This window comes from Podarcis erhardii (genome assembly GCF_964252035.2).
Source record: "Podarcis erhardii genome assembly, chromosome: 17".
Lineage (NCBI taxonomy): Eukaryota > Metazoa > Chordata > Lepidosauria > Squamata > Lacertidae > Podarcis > Podarcis erhardii.
Genome location: NC_138515.1, coordinates 16374419 through 16388845, shown reverse-complemented (window position 1 = coordinate 16388845; position 14427 = coordinate 16374419). Strand labels below are relative to the sequence as shown.

At 44.7% G+C, this 14427-nt stretch overlaps 1 protein-coding gene across 2 annotated transcripts in view; it reads right to left on the bottom strand.

Moving 5' to 3' along the window:
- Positions 1-4117: 4117 nt before the first annotated feature.
- The window catches only part of JAK2 (Janus kinase 2), a 94141-nt gene continuing 83831 nt past the window's right edge, over positions 4118-14427 (bottom strand). For both annotated transcript variants that reach the window (XM_081844836.1, XM_081844837.1), the window contains 2 exons: positions 10699-10812; positions 4118-7196 (listed from right to left, as the gene is read on the bottom strand). In XM_081844836.1, the coding sequence (XP_081700962.1) occupies positions 7089-7196; positions 10699-10812 (222 nt within the window). In that variant the 3' untranslated portion in view covers positions 4118-7088. The remainder of the gene's footprint in view (positions 7197-10698; positions 10813-14427) is intronic.

The window sequence follows — 14427 nt, the reverse complement described above, 5'->3', positions numbered from 1 at the left end:
TACATCCTAGAGAAGAGTGACTAGTGGGGTGCCACAGGGTTCTGTCTTGGGCCCCGTCTTATTCAACATCTTTATCAACGACTTGGATGATGGACTCAAGGGCATCCTGATCAAATTTGCAGATGACACCAAACTGGGAGGGGTGGCTAACACCCCAGAGGACAGGATCACACTTCAAAACGACCTTGACAGATTAGAGAACTGGGCCAAAACAAACAAGATGAATTTTAATAGGGAGAAATGTAAAGTATTGCACTTGGGCAAAAAAAATGAGAGGCACAAATACAAGATGGGTGACACCTGGCTTGAGAGCAGTACATGTGAAAAGGATCTAGGAGTCTTGGTTGACCACAAACTTGACATGAGCCAACAGTGTGACGCGGCAGCTAAAAAAGCCAATGCAATTCTGGGCTGCACCAATAGGAGTATTGCATCTAGATCAAGGGAAGTAATAGTGCCACTGTATTCTGCTCTGGTCAGACCTCACCTGGAGTACTGTGTCCAGTTCTGGGCACCACAGTTCAAGAAGGACACTGACAAACTGGAACGTGTCCAGAGGAGGGCAACCAAAATGGTCAAAGGCCTGGAAACAATGCCTTATGAGGAACAGCTAAGGGAGCTGGGCATGTTTAGCCTGGAGAAGAGGAGGTTAAGGGGTGATATGATAGCCATGTTCAAATATATAAAAGGATGTCACATAGAGGAGGGAGAAAGGTTGTTTTCTGCTGCTCCAGAGAAGCGGACACGGAGCAATGGTTCCAAACTACAAGAAAAAAGATTCCATCTAAACATTAGGAAGAACTTCCCGACAGTAAGAGCTGTTCAACAGTGGAATTTGCTGCCAAGGAGTGTGGTGGAGTCTCCTTCTTTGGAGGTATTTAAGCAGAGGCTTGACAACCATATGTCAGGAGTGCTCTGATGGTGTTTCCTGCTTGGCAGGGGGTTGGACTCGATGGCCCTTGTGGTCTCTTCCAACTCTATAATTCTATGATTCTATGAGTGGGACAGCAGCTGGTCATCGTGCAACCTGGCTGTGAGGCTGAGGTTGAGGCCTTCTCTATTTTCCAGGTCATTTTTGCCCAGCTGCACATTTACCAGCTCTGGTAGCTGCCCTGCATCTGCCTGTTTGCTTAGTGGCCAAAGCCGATCCTGGATCATTCCTTGATACGCAACCAGGTAAAGGTGAACGGCATGTGAATGGCTTGACAACCTGCATTGTTATTGGCCTGGAAGACAATGATACTATGGCTACATATCCACACGGATCTGGGATCAGAGCTGTTCCGAGAAGGAGAGGTTTGCACTTGGCCATTCAGATACTTTAAAATACTTACATTTTTTTTTTTATTAAAGATTTTCTTGTTTTACAGAAGTATGTGTAATGTCTCTCGTATTTTTTTCCGTGTAACATTTTTACAAATGAGTTTCATTTGTTGAGACATTGGGGGGGGGGTTGGAGTGGGGAAGATGGGGGGGGTCGGGTGGCAATGTTTCTATTATGCTTAATGTATGTAGGGTTTGGTGTCAGTGTTGCTCGTGCAGGTTCTCTGCTGTTCATTTGCGTTTCTTTGGTGGTGTGAGAGGTTGGGGTTGGCCTAGGGTATGGTTGTTTGTTTGTGATTGGCTGAGGTGATCTTTGTTTTCGTGTGTGAGTGGGGTGGGTGGGTGTTTTGGATCAGGATAGCCATATTGATTTGTATGCTGTTGGTGGATTATTGTCATTGTCTTGTTGGGCTGTGTATGTGATAAAAGGGAGCCATACCGAGGTAAAGGCGTCTTCTTCTGTTTGTCCCTGTGTCAGTTTCAGTTTATTGGTTAATTAAAATACTTACATTCTGATCTTTTTTGTTTTTTAAGGCATACACACACACACACACACACACACACACACACACACACAGACATTTTACACAGCTGCCTGAATGCTCATTAAGTTGTGTGGGAAGAACAAGGGACCAATGAGGAGATTGGTAGGGAAAATGAACTCTTTTTATTCCAGACATACTCTGCCACGATGTGTCCAGTGGCATAGACAGAAAACAGTGCAACAAAGAAAAACAGATCCCATACAACATGGCTAGTCAGAGTTCCGGTGCTTCCTGGTAGAGATTTCCCAGTTCGCCAAGAATTTGCAAAGGTCATAGACAAAGGTTCTGAGATTACATCCACAAACTCCTTTAGTACCATTTTACTAATCTTGGGTTAAGCACATCTCATTGCCATCACAATCCTGCTAATCTCATAGAGAATATATGGTTTATCAGAGGTATGTGAGCTACAGAAAGTAATTGGTCTCTCTGCTAAAGGGATTTGATAATTATATTGCTTTGGATAAATATGTATCCAGTTGTGAATGTCAGGTTGCTAAAAAAAAAAAAAAAGGACTTTATTATTATATAAATTTTCTGGGTAGTCCCTTCCAACTATGGGATTCTGTAATTCTATGGTCTTTCGGTTCCTTATGTGAGTTTTATTACACTTAAGTCCACAGTTTTCTCATTATATATTGGGTGCAGAACTGCACCAGTCCATTCACACCACTGTCCTATCCCCCTTCTTCTGTTCGTTTTTCTTTGTTGCACTGTTTTCTGTCTATGCCACGGGACAGTTCATGGCAGAGTATGTCTGGAATGAAAAGGGTTCATCTTCCCCACCAATCTCCTCATGGGTCCCTTGTTCTTTAATACTTACCCAATTAAGGAGGCAGCCCAGTATCTTTGGGAGGGTTTCTCCTCTGGTTTTAGAATTCCTGTATCATTCCCCCCAAATTCAAGAAACCCACTGTGGCATTTGCCTCCTAGGTGGGTCATATGGAAAGGGTTAAATGCGTGTGATGTGATTGGCCAGAGAGAAACTGAAAGGAGGAGTTAGAGTGAGAGTCGGAGTGTGTGGGTCAGTTGAGAGTTGGGAGTTGGTGAAGGAAGAGGGAGGATATAAGTCTGTGGGTTGGTCGTGTTGTGTGGTGAGAGAGTGAGAGGAATTGTTAGGTGGAGTCAGATAGATAGTTGGAATCATCAGTCTGAAGTTGTTAGGACCGCATAGGACAGTTAAGGAACTAAGATTAAGAAACTGCCAAGAAAAAATAACTGAAACCATAAGCTTGTTCATGCCTATAAATAAACTTGATTATTTGTTAATGTTAACAACTGTCTGGACTCCGTGTGTACCCGAGGGAAACGGGTTGGTGGCAGCGAAAAGGCAATCACAGTGGTGGCACAGGGTCAATAGACAGTCAAACGTTCGGGGACCCTGTGTGATCGCCCCACCCACCTAACCAAAGTCAGTTAGGGAGATGCCTGAGGTGGCAAGAAAAAAGATAATAAAGGAAATTTCTGCAGGGCGGATGGCTGGCCCCTTTGAAAGTCCCCCTATTCCTAATCTGCACCTCTTACCATTAGGGATCGTATCCTAAAAAGGGGAATTTCGCCTTATTCACAACTTATCTTATCCCAAAGGAGGCTCTGTAAATGACGCTATCCTGGCTGAACTGCGTTCTGTGAGATATGCCTCCTTTGACCAGGCCGTTAAGCTCATTAGGAAATTTGGTAGGGGGGCCCTGCTGGCAAAATGTGATGTAGAATCTGCTTTTCGCCTTCTTCTTGTACAACCTCAGGATTTCCAATGGTTGGGTTTTAAATTTGAACGGGCCTTCTATGTCGACAAGGCAAAGCCTATGGGATGCTCAGTGGCTTGCGCCGCCTTTGAAACATTTAGCACCTTTATAGATTGGGCTCTTCACTTCTTCACTGTTCAGTCCGAAGGCCTTGGGTTTTTTTGAGGAAGCTTCAAGGGTCACGTGCCAGTGGTGGGAGGGTTAAAAGCAAAAGTGAATGGAGCAATGGTTGCTATGCGCAGCCCTCTCTATCCAGGCAAGCAAGCGTTATTATCCAAGCTCAAGACACATTCCAATCAGAGCAAAAACACGTGAATCAGAGACTGTGAGAGGTGTGGCCTGGGGACAGAGGTTTTGGCCAGATAAGAGGGCCTGGAGAGTTGCATTTGGCCTCCTGGCCTGAGACCCCCCCCCCCCACTTAGGTTAAACGATTGCAATCACAGAAGTGTTCAAAAGATTACCGCCATCATCATGAGAATGTAAGTCAATCATACTATACTAGATCAAACAAATACATTTTTATTTACTTAAAAACCACTATGGAAGAACTCTTTGTTGCATTACACAAAATTCCCTGAGGTTTCTTCCTTTTTTCTTTTTTTAAAAAAATATGGAATATGAAATCCTTGATCACATAGAAGATGTATTTCTGTCATGGTCAGACGGCTGCATCTGTTTATCCTGGTACCTGCTGTCGCTTTAAACCTTATGCTACTATGATTTCGGTTAATACGGAACCTAAACAAAAACAATACACGTAAATAGTCTACAAAAAAGAAAATATATTTCATGTACAACCTGTTTTAAAATCAACTTCAAAGCAATGTACAAATGTGCAATGTATTCGACCAAAAGCAATTAAAAAATATACATTGTGAAACTGTCTCTTAAAATGCAAACATTTCCAGCCATTTAAACATAACGTGCTGTTACAAAACATGGCTACCCACAATTTCAATCCCACGTTCTCCTCCTTCCGCCAATCCCCCGGCAGTTGCTTGCATAACTCTCTACTCTTACAAATAAAATAAATGTCTTTACCAGAGGAAAAGACGCCGGCGTTTCCCATCTCTACTTACAAACAAGAATTGCTGTTCCGTATGCCCATCGCACGTGTGAAACACCCCTGCTTGTAAAACAGAGCGACAATCTCCTGCACGTGTGAAAGGAGAGCTTCACACATACCCAAGAGCCATTAGATCAGCACTTGCCAGAGCACACAGGGGCACAAAATATTGGTAGACTGGAGCTCACCTGCTAAGTAATTGCAACTTTTGGAGGTACTTCTTAGCCTCATGCAAAACTCACATCGCTGCACCCTCCTCCATTTTTGAGGTAGGTACATAAGTTCATAGCACATCTAAGCACGCTCTGCCATACGCCGAAGTACATTTCAAGTTTTCATTCCATCTCCATAGTGGAAAGCAACAACCTCTTTCAATTGACGTCCCCCCTTTTTGATTTTAGAAAGCAAACATCTTCTCAGCACCTTCTCCCAAGGAGGATACTTCTATTGCAAGTCACCAAAACAAGGCTTGGTGGGCAACCAGTGAGAGAAGAGGAAATACCCAGTGCCCTTCTGTTAAAGTATTCTGGCCAGCTCCGAAGCCGACAGCCAAATCATTAGGGGCAAGAAAGAGAGTCTGATGCTACCTGCTTCTTACTCTCCATGTTCCTAAGCTGGCAAATGCAAATTTGCGCCACTGAGCCTGGTGCGCAAGGAGTTACAGTGGTTTTATATATATTTCACAACTTAGGCTGTTGTGAAAAGAGGTAAGGAAAAATCACATGGCTATCCTTACACAGAGCCAAATTGTTCAGTAACCTGAAGAAGACTAGGACGGGCCAGATGGGTGACATTTGTTCTTCGTAACATTGGAAGCCTGCTTTTCTATTTCAATCTGACTGGGTCACCCAGTAAAAAGTTGAAGAGGGTAGAAAGGAAAAATGCAGCATCTGGGAAAGTTGGCAAGGCTAACAAAGTTTAGCATGGGGAACATATTAAGCTGCTGCCGATGACATGACTTCAAAAAACTGTGCCTTAAGGAAACGCGGTCAGCGCTTGACATATCCACAACATACATAAGAAAATAGACTGCTATATATACTTGTTCATTTAAAAATGCAATTTTCAGCAGGTGTTTGTTTTTTAAAAAATCTCTTCTTATTTGTTCCCTTTCCTTTGAAGTATTTACAGTACATCACACTGCCTGAACAGACATCTCTTCTCTGGCTGGCTTAGACACACACACAGAAGTTGCTTAAACGGCTATTTTTCCTCTTTTTTAAAGCCTTTCTTCTACACATTAAAGCCGTGACGCCTTGACAAAGTAAAAAAAGTTTTAAAACTAATAAACAGCAACAAACCCTTTCATAAAACAGCGGCTCTTGTGCAATGCATGGAACAGGAGGCTAAATCGCTCATAGTTCACTGCAGGAAAAAGTCAAAAAGGTATTCCAGCGGCTTCTTTCTGCTGCTTTCTGCAACTCAGACTTACTCAGCAACGGCTTGCAGGGCACGAAACGCGTCTGCAACTGAGCCTCAACTCTGTACTGCTGCCATGTTTTGAGCGGTTCTTGTGCTGGCACAGCATTGGGCAGTTGTATGACATAAAAGCTATCGCCAGGACCCATCAGCAATCTTCTCTCATCCTGACTGGTGCTTTGTGTTTCTCTGCTACACTTATATTATCCTTTTTATATAAAAAATATATTTAAGTCTCTCACAGAATTGCATAACTGCACACACCTAAAGAAATGTTCATCTACGCAAAGGAACACACCGTTCCAAGCTACATGAAAGGTAGCCTCGCTTGGTATACCATCTCCTCTTACGGCAGGCAAAAGTGGACGAAGGTAGCAGGAGGACGGGACAAAATAAGGGGTAGCGAAAAGAGGAACCCATGCACTGGTAATTCCATTAAGTGCAAACATTTGCTCTTTTTCAAAGTGGTGCAGCTGGAAGCGCAAAGTCTTCTGGTAGCTGTGCTACCAGAAACCCGGCAAGTCAACTGCTGCTGAAGAACATAGTCCTATATATAGCTCCTTAGAAGCAAGTCTCATTGGTCAATAGCAATCCACAGGTAAGCAGGCACACAATTGCAACCTAAATCACCCAGTCTTCTTATCTTTCCATAACTCCCCTGTCTGACATCATCATTTTTTTCTGCAGTTGTCCTATTAGGCAAACCATGGCGATGCTTACTGATCACGCTGCGCTATTCTGCTTCAAAATAAAGGGAAGGGGGGAAGCAATTCCTTTGCTATCAAAGTGCTTTTCATCAATGCATCGTGCTAGTATTCCCGATGAAGAAACTAAGCCGCATCCTTCGTCATCACGGGCGAGGTTGGATGGGATGATTTTGTTGCCGTCTCTGAATGGGTGTGGGATAAGCAACGATCTGCAACGTCCCGAAGAACAGGACACACTTGCTGTGCATGTCGGCAGGTCACTTTGGGTGAATTCCAGCATGTTCACCCACCCATGCTCTCCCTTATGAGATCCACTCTCAGAGCAAGATCCCTGAAGGAGGGTCTCAGGCTGGCGCTGTTGTTCCAGCACTCCGTCATGATGGCATAGACCTTGGCAAGAGAGAAAACACCAGTATGAGATGAGCAGAAATAGAAGAAGAAGAAGAAGAAGAAGAGTAGTTTGGATTTGATATCCCGCTTTATCACTACCCTAGGGAGTCTCAAAGCGGCCAACATTCTCCTTTCCCTTCCTCCCCCACAACAAACACTCTGTGAGGTGAGTGGGGCTGAGAGACTTCAGAGAAGTGTGACTAGCCCAAGGTCACCCAGCAGCTGCATGTGGAGGAGCGGAGACGTGAACCCGGTTCACCAGATTACGAGACTACTGCTCTTAACCACTACACCACACTGGCTCTCAGTGCGGTGCGAATAGTCGTGCAAAACCTGTCAGCAATCCCAGACCAGCACATTTCTTCCATACCTTATGCAAATCCCCTCTCTTCATGGTTTCCACCATATACTATATTATAATCATTAGAAGAAGAAGAAGAAGAAGAAGAAGAATAATAATAATAATAATAATAATAATAATTTATTTATATCCCACCCATCTGGCTGAGTTCCCCAGCCACTCTGGGCAGCTCCTAATCGAGTGTTAAAAACAATACAGCATTAAATATTTAAAATCTTCCCTAAACAGGGCTGCCTTCAGATGTCTTTTAAAAATGGGATAGCTGCTTATTTCCTTGACATCTGATGGGAGGGCGTTCTAGAGGGTGGGTGCCACTACTGAGAAGGCCCTCTGCCTAGTTCCCTGTAACCTCACTTCTCACAATGAGGGAACTGCCAGAAGGCCCTTGGCGCTGGATCTCATAGAATTTATATACCACCCTATACCCGGAGGTCTCAGGGCAGTTCACAGAAAAGATAACAATATATAAAATCAAAATAAGAACAATAACCCAATAACACCACCCCACCCCCGTAAAAAAGAGCCACATTTTAAAAGGGTATAGGATGTCAATCAGGCCAACCTAAGGCCTGGTTAAAAAGGAACGTTTTTGCCTGGCACCTAAAGGTGTATAATGAAGGCGCCAGGCAAACTTCCCTGAGGAGAGCATTCCAGGGATGGGGAGCCACTGCAGAGAAGGCCCCGTTCTTGTGTTGCTGCCCTACGGACCTCTCGAGGAGGCACACGAAGAAGGGCCTCAGAAGATGATCTCAGGGCCTGGGCAGGTTCATATGGAAAGGGGCGGTCCTTGAGGTAATGCAGTTCTGAGCCATACATCTCTTCCATAGGCAGGGAGAAGTAACAACGAGGAAGAGGGGCTGCTAAAGCTATCACCCTCCCAAAGAGTGGTCTGTCTGGAACAACTAGCTCCACTATTGACTTTAGCCAGGCACAGGCAAACTCGGCCCTCCAGATGTTTTGGGACAATTCCCATCATCCCTGACCACTGGTCCTGTTAGCTAGGGATGATGGGAGTTGTAGTCCCAAAACATCTGGAGGGCTGAGTTTGTCTATGCCTGACTTTAGCTATGTCTTTCTGATGAAGTTCCTCGTAAGCAGTGTGATGGCTTGGTGGAGCCAGTTTTGCTATTTTTATTAACATGACGACTCATGCAACAGGTGTGTGCCAGGTAATCACTTGAACCTATAATTCAGATCAGTGGCAGGGCAGCAACCTGCAGCTCTCTGTATGTTGCGAGGCTCCCAACTACCATCAACCACAGCCAGCATTGCCAAATGGTCAGGGATGATGGGAACTGGAGTCTAGCAATACAGTGGTACCTCGGGCTACATACGCTTCAGGTTCATTACGCTTCAGGTTACAGACTCCGCTAACCCAGAAATAGTGCTTCAGGTTAAGAACTTTGCTTCAGGATAAGAACAGAAATCGTGCTCCGGCGGTGCGGCGGCAGCAGGAGTCCCCATTAGCTAAAGTGGTGCTTCAGGTTAAGAACAGTTTCAGGTTAAGAACGGACCTCCGGAACGAATTAAGTACTTAACCCAAGGTACCACTGTATCTAGAGAGCCACACAGTTTCCTTCCGAAACGAGATGGTTTTGCAAACAGAGAGCAAGAGTTGGCAGAGAGTTATTACAGTACTGGGGAGGGCCAAGTAGCAGTGAGTTCCACCAGCTCCTTGCTTTTCCCCACCTCTCTTGTAAGCTTTCTCCCTCCACCATAAAATACATATTGGAAATATCAACCATCTTTAAGCAATCATGATGAGGAAGCATTTATCAAGGCATTCCATCAGGCGGTTGTTTTACTTCAGCCACTTCTGAAAGTGAATTGGGGACAGGTCTGTAGTTAAGTACTTAAGGCCATTCCCCTGTTCTCAAATGGGATCTATTTATGTTGTTGTTGTTTCTTACATTTGTATACCCACAGGTCTCAGGGCGGTTACAACACAAAATCACCATACAAAATCACAAAATACATAATAAAAACAAAAACAACCCAATAACGGCCTCCACTTCCCCAACACATTTTTTAAAAGGCATTGGATGTGAATCAGCCAAAGACCTGGTAGAGGAATGCTTTCGCCTGCTGCCTCAAGGTGTATCAATGAAGGCGCCAGGTGGACCTCCCTGGGGAGAGCATCCCACAAATGGGGAGCCATTGCAGAAAAGGCCCCGTTCTCATGATGCCACCCTCCAGACCTCTTGTGGAGGCAAGCAATGTTTCATTACAGCTCTTTCAAAACTGCTTTTATGGCATTTTACACAGTTTTCTTGAAAGGATTCTTGCCGTTTCCTTGATTTTGTTCCTAGATTCTAGTGTAGGCAGGCCGAACCAAAAGGACAATGACAGGCAGGGAAACATCCACTGTATAGCCAAGACTTATGTGGAACATCTACTTCACCAAGGATATGGCTCCTCATGATTGGGAGTTTGGTTTTTCTGGGCAATAAGCCAAGAGGAATTTGTTCATTTACAAGTAAGGTAAAGGGACCCCTGACCATTAGGTCCAGTTGTGACCAACTCTGGGGTTGCGGCGCTCATCTCGCTTTATTAGCCGAGGGAGCTGGCGTACAGCTTCCGGGTCATGTGGCCAGCAGGACTAAGCTACTTCTGGCGAACCAGAGCTGCACACAGAAACACTTTCCCGCTGGAGCGGTCCCTATTTTTCTACCTTCACTTTGACGTGCTTTCGGACAGCTAGGTTGGCAGGAGCAGGGACTGAGCAACGGGAGCTCACCCCGTGGGGATTCGAACCGCCGACCTTCTGATCGGCAAGTCCTAGGCTCTGTGGTTTAACCCACAGCGCCACCCGCGTCCTCCACATTTACAAGTAGCTGTTTGCAAAAGCAAGCTTTGTAAACTGGAAATAACGAATGGATTCTAGATGCCATTGCACTTCTACACTGCATTTCTTGTTTCTAAAAAACAAAGTTGCTCATGAATGAGAAAGCCCAAGTTTTTGGTCTAAAAGAAAACTTTTGAAGGATGTGGAAACTGCCCATGCTACTAGGCTTCCAGGTAAACAACGGAGCAAGTGTTCTGCTATGGTTGTCTCTGCCACAGGAACAATTCAGAGGCACACCATGACTGACAGTTACACCAAGCGAGAGAACAGCATGATAAAGTGATACATTCAGGTACCTCATCCGGGCATCCGTCAGGTCTGAGCAGCCTTCCGTTATTCTTCAACAGCTCTATCAAATGGAACACAATCATCTGGTTCTGCTTATCATTCCCAATCATGCGCATGAACTCCTAAAATAAAAATTCCAAGCTGAATTTCCGTTAAGGTTAATGACATCAAAGCATAAAAGAATTACCTAGTTTCATAGGAGGAGCTATGCAGAAGGCGCACTAGTCTTTGTTGGATAGAATGCAATATGTCACAGAGGAAATCCTTTAAGGCCTATAGAACATCCCTCTTTCAAAAAAGTAAAAAAAAAAAAAAGTCTATACCAATCTGAAGGTTTTGCAGACAGAAACTAGCTTTTATTTATTTGGAAAATTTATAGCCTGTTTTCAACATTTGTTCTTGCAGTAGGTTAAAACTGATTTTTTTAAAAAGCAAAACAGAACTAGAGCAACAATAAAATACTATCAGAGTTAGATTTTTAAAAAGAGAGAGCTGGTGTTAATATATTTAGTTACAAAAGGCTTACTTGTTTAAAAGGGCCAGTCTCCCAGATTTACATACACAAAACCCTGGCAACTAATTCCAAATCTTGGAGCCAGCTACTGAAGAAGAGCTACTTAACAGGGGGTTGGGAAGACAAGGGAGAAGTTATTTCCTTCTGTTATTCTGGGTTCAGACTGTAAAGAGCTTTGCAATCTGTTGGCCTGAAGTCTGCATGTAGCGCTCAACCTCCTTCGGAATGGTTGCTCCAGCCAGAAGAGTACAAAAATGAATGGATGGATAGATGAAGATGGGGAAAAGAGATGAATAAAAGGTGTGTTTGTGTGTGGAGAGAGGAGAGGTCAGAGAGGATGGGGAAAGAGAAAGCCTGTCCCACCCATGTTGCTTTCACCCTGCTCCCCCACTGGTGGCATATTGCCCCTTACCACTTTCTGCCCCAGAAGTAAATCTCAGCACCTTGAATTTAGGCTGGAAACACATCAGCAACCACAGTGCTAGGAATCTTTGCTACAAACTCTGCGGCCATACTCTGGCCCTGCTGACATTTCCAAATGGCCCTTAAGGGCAGTCCCATGCACAGCACATTGTGCTTAGAGAATGCCCCCCCTCTGATATTCCGAGGCATTAAGATCTGCCAGGGGTGGGAGTGCCATCACCGGTGGCTTTTGCGAAGCAGCAGGGCAGGGAGGGTCTTCTGCGTGGTGGCCTCCCTCGGTTGTGGAATGCCCTCCCTGCTACAAGACACATCTCCTTGGAGGGTGAGATCAGAGTATTACTCCCTCTGCAGTGTTGCTGCCGGTTTTGCTAACTTGTTTTTTTGGCTAACTTGTTTTAGGCTGCTGGTAATGTTGCTATCAAAGGGTTAAAAGGTAGCAGAAACGCTCTAATCACTGAGCAGCTGGAGGTCATTAGGCTTCCAGGAACATGAGTCTGTATAAATAGTCAGTCTCCCATGTGTTTGTTCCCTTTTCCCCTTCTCCCTTTTTGGGCGTGTTTGCTGATATGTGTGGTTCGTCGCCGGGGGTTTTTTTGTTTTTGTAAATAAACCTTTCTTTGAGTTCCAAACCACTTGCTCCAAGACTCCTCTTTGAAAAGATACTGCCTCTCCTGCCCTTCTTAAACTGCTGCGCGAAATGCTCTGCTGTAGTGGGACTTGTGACGATGGAAGCGCACTGGGCATTTACATTAAACTAATTAAAGTTTAATAGGACAGGTTATGGATGTTTGTACGTCAAGAAGGAGATAAGGAGTGCAGTTCAGAGTGATTTATGCAAGGACTGGAGCGAAGTCAGAAGCGGTTGCCGACAACGAAAGCCTTCAAAGCAGCTTGAGTCCTGCAACGTGCCTAGAAAAGTTTTAAACAGGCACTGAGCAGTTTGTACTCGCTGGAAGACGTCTTATTCCACAAGGAGCCACCTCAGCAGCTGGGAGACGGTCTACAGGTGTGTGAATATCGTTCCTAAGCCCCAGGGAGGATGGCAGAGTCCCAGGAAAGTTTTTCTGTCCCGTTTACGCGACTCAATGGGAAAAATTGGCAAGATTGGAAGGCTAGAGTAAGGGTTTGGTTGCAAGCAAAAGAATTGTGGAGTTGCACTGAAGCACCGCCTTTACAGGCAGCTGCAGACGCGTCTGCAGAAGACAAAGCAGCAGCAGCAGCTTCACAGAAACGCGACAGGAAAGCCCAAGGTCTACTAGTTTTGGCAGTAGGACCAGAGCAAATGCCTTATGTTTCTGAGTTAAAGAACACGCATGAGGTCTGGACGGTTCTGCAGCGGTTAAATTCCAGAAACACTGCGGGGGCCAAGATCCATGCTACAAGATGTTTGTTTGATTTACGTCTCCAACCGGGAGCGTGTGTGAAAGAACATATTGCCAAAATGGTGTCTGCCTTTAATCAACTAAGACAGCTGGGCATTCCTTTCTCTATGGAGCAGCAGTCATACATATTGTTGTCTTCTCTTGATAAAAGCTATGAGACTCTAGCTCTAACTTTGGAAGCTATGCCTTCAACTGAATTAACCCTTGAATACATTTCATCTCGGCTTGCAGATGAACAGGATAAAAGGCAAAGAGAAAGAGGTTTGTCTTCAAAGGGGAGTTATGCTGTGCCTAAGAGTGTTGATGCTGAGTTTGAGCACACAGTAAATGCTTTTGCAGCTAGACACTGTTTTTGCTGTGGTTCCCCTTCCCATCTAATCAGGAATTGCACACGTGAACCTGGTAAAGACAGCACCAAGGCCGTCACCCCTAGTTACCAGACAAGGAGTTCCAGGGGACGTCGAAGAAGAGGAGGAGGTCGTGGCTACTCCCACAGCACACAGCACATGGCTTCAGCAATGGCGTTGATGCAAGGGCGTGGCCAAGGCAGCAATCTACGCTGGTTGATCGACAGTGGTGCATCACACCACCTGGTGGCGCCATCTAGTGTCCGTTTGCAGAATTGCAGACATTTGCAAATCCCTAAAGTTGTGACAATGGCAGATTCAACTAAACGTTCCTTAGAGACTGTAGGCACAGTGTTCTTGAATTGTTTGCAAACAGAAATTGATGCCTACGTGCTAAAGGGATTGAAGGGGTGTATTTTGTCTGTGTCAGAACTTGATAGAAATGGGTTTAAAACTGTGTTTGAAAATGGGGTTTGCACTATTTCAAAGAATAACGTATCTCTTTTGCAGGTGGAATGCAGAAATGGGTTATATTATTTTGAGACAAGTCCAGATGAAGTTGAACAGGTTCATGCTGGTTGTGTGAACTTGCCTACCCATAATTCTTGTGTTCATTTATGGCACCGGCGTCTGGGACATATTAATTTTCAGTATGTTAAAAGGCAACCTGAATTATCAGAAGGGTGCAAAATGAACAAATGTGCTAAGTATTTGGATTGTACTGCATGCAAAAGGGCGAAGGTTCATAGATGCAGCTATCCCAGTTCAGATAGGAAATCTGTCAAAGTATTCCAACTTGTGCATATGGACCTATGTGGCCCAATGCCTGTTGCTAGCATGGGAGGTTCGAGGTATGCACTGTGTCTCTCGGATGACAAAACAAAAGTCACATGGTTTTTTCCTCTCAAAACCAAAGCAGATACTGCAGAAACAGTTAAAAATTGGGTTCATGCAGTAGAACTTGAATTCGGTACTAAAGTACTTGCTTTTCAGACAGACAGAGGGTCAGAATTTACCGGGTCTGTGTTGCAGAATTTCTTTAAGAAAAAGGGAATTAAGCATCGTCTGTCT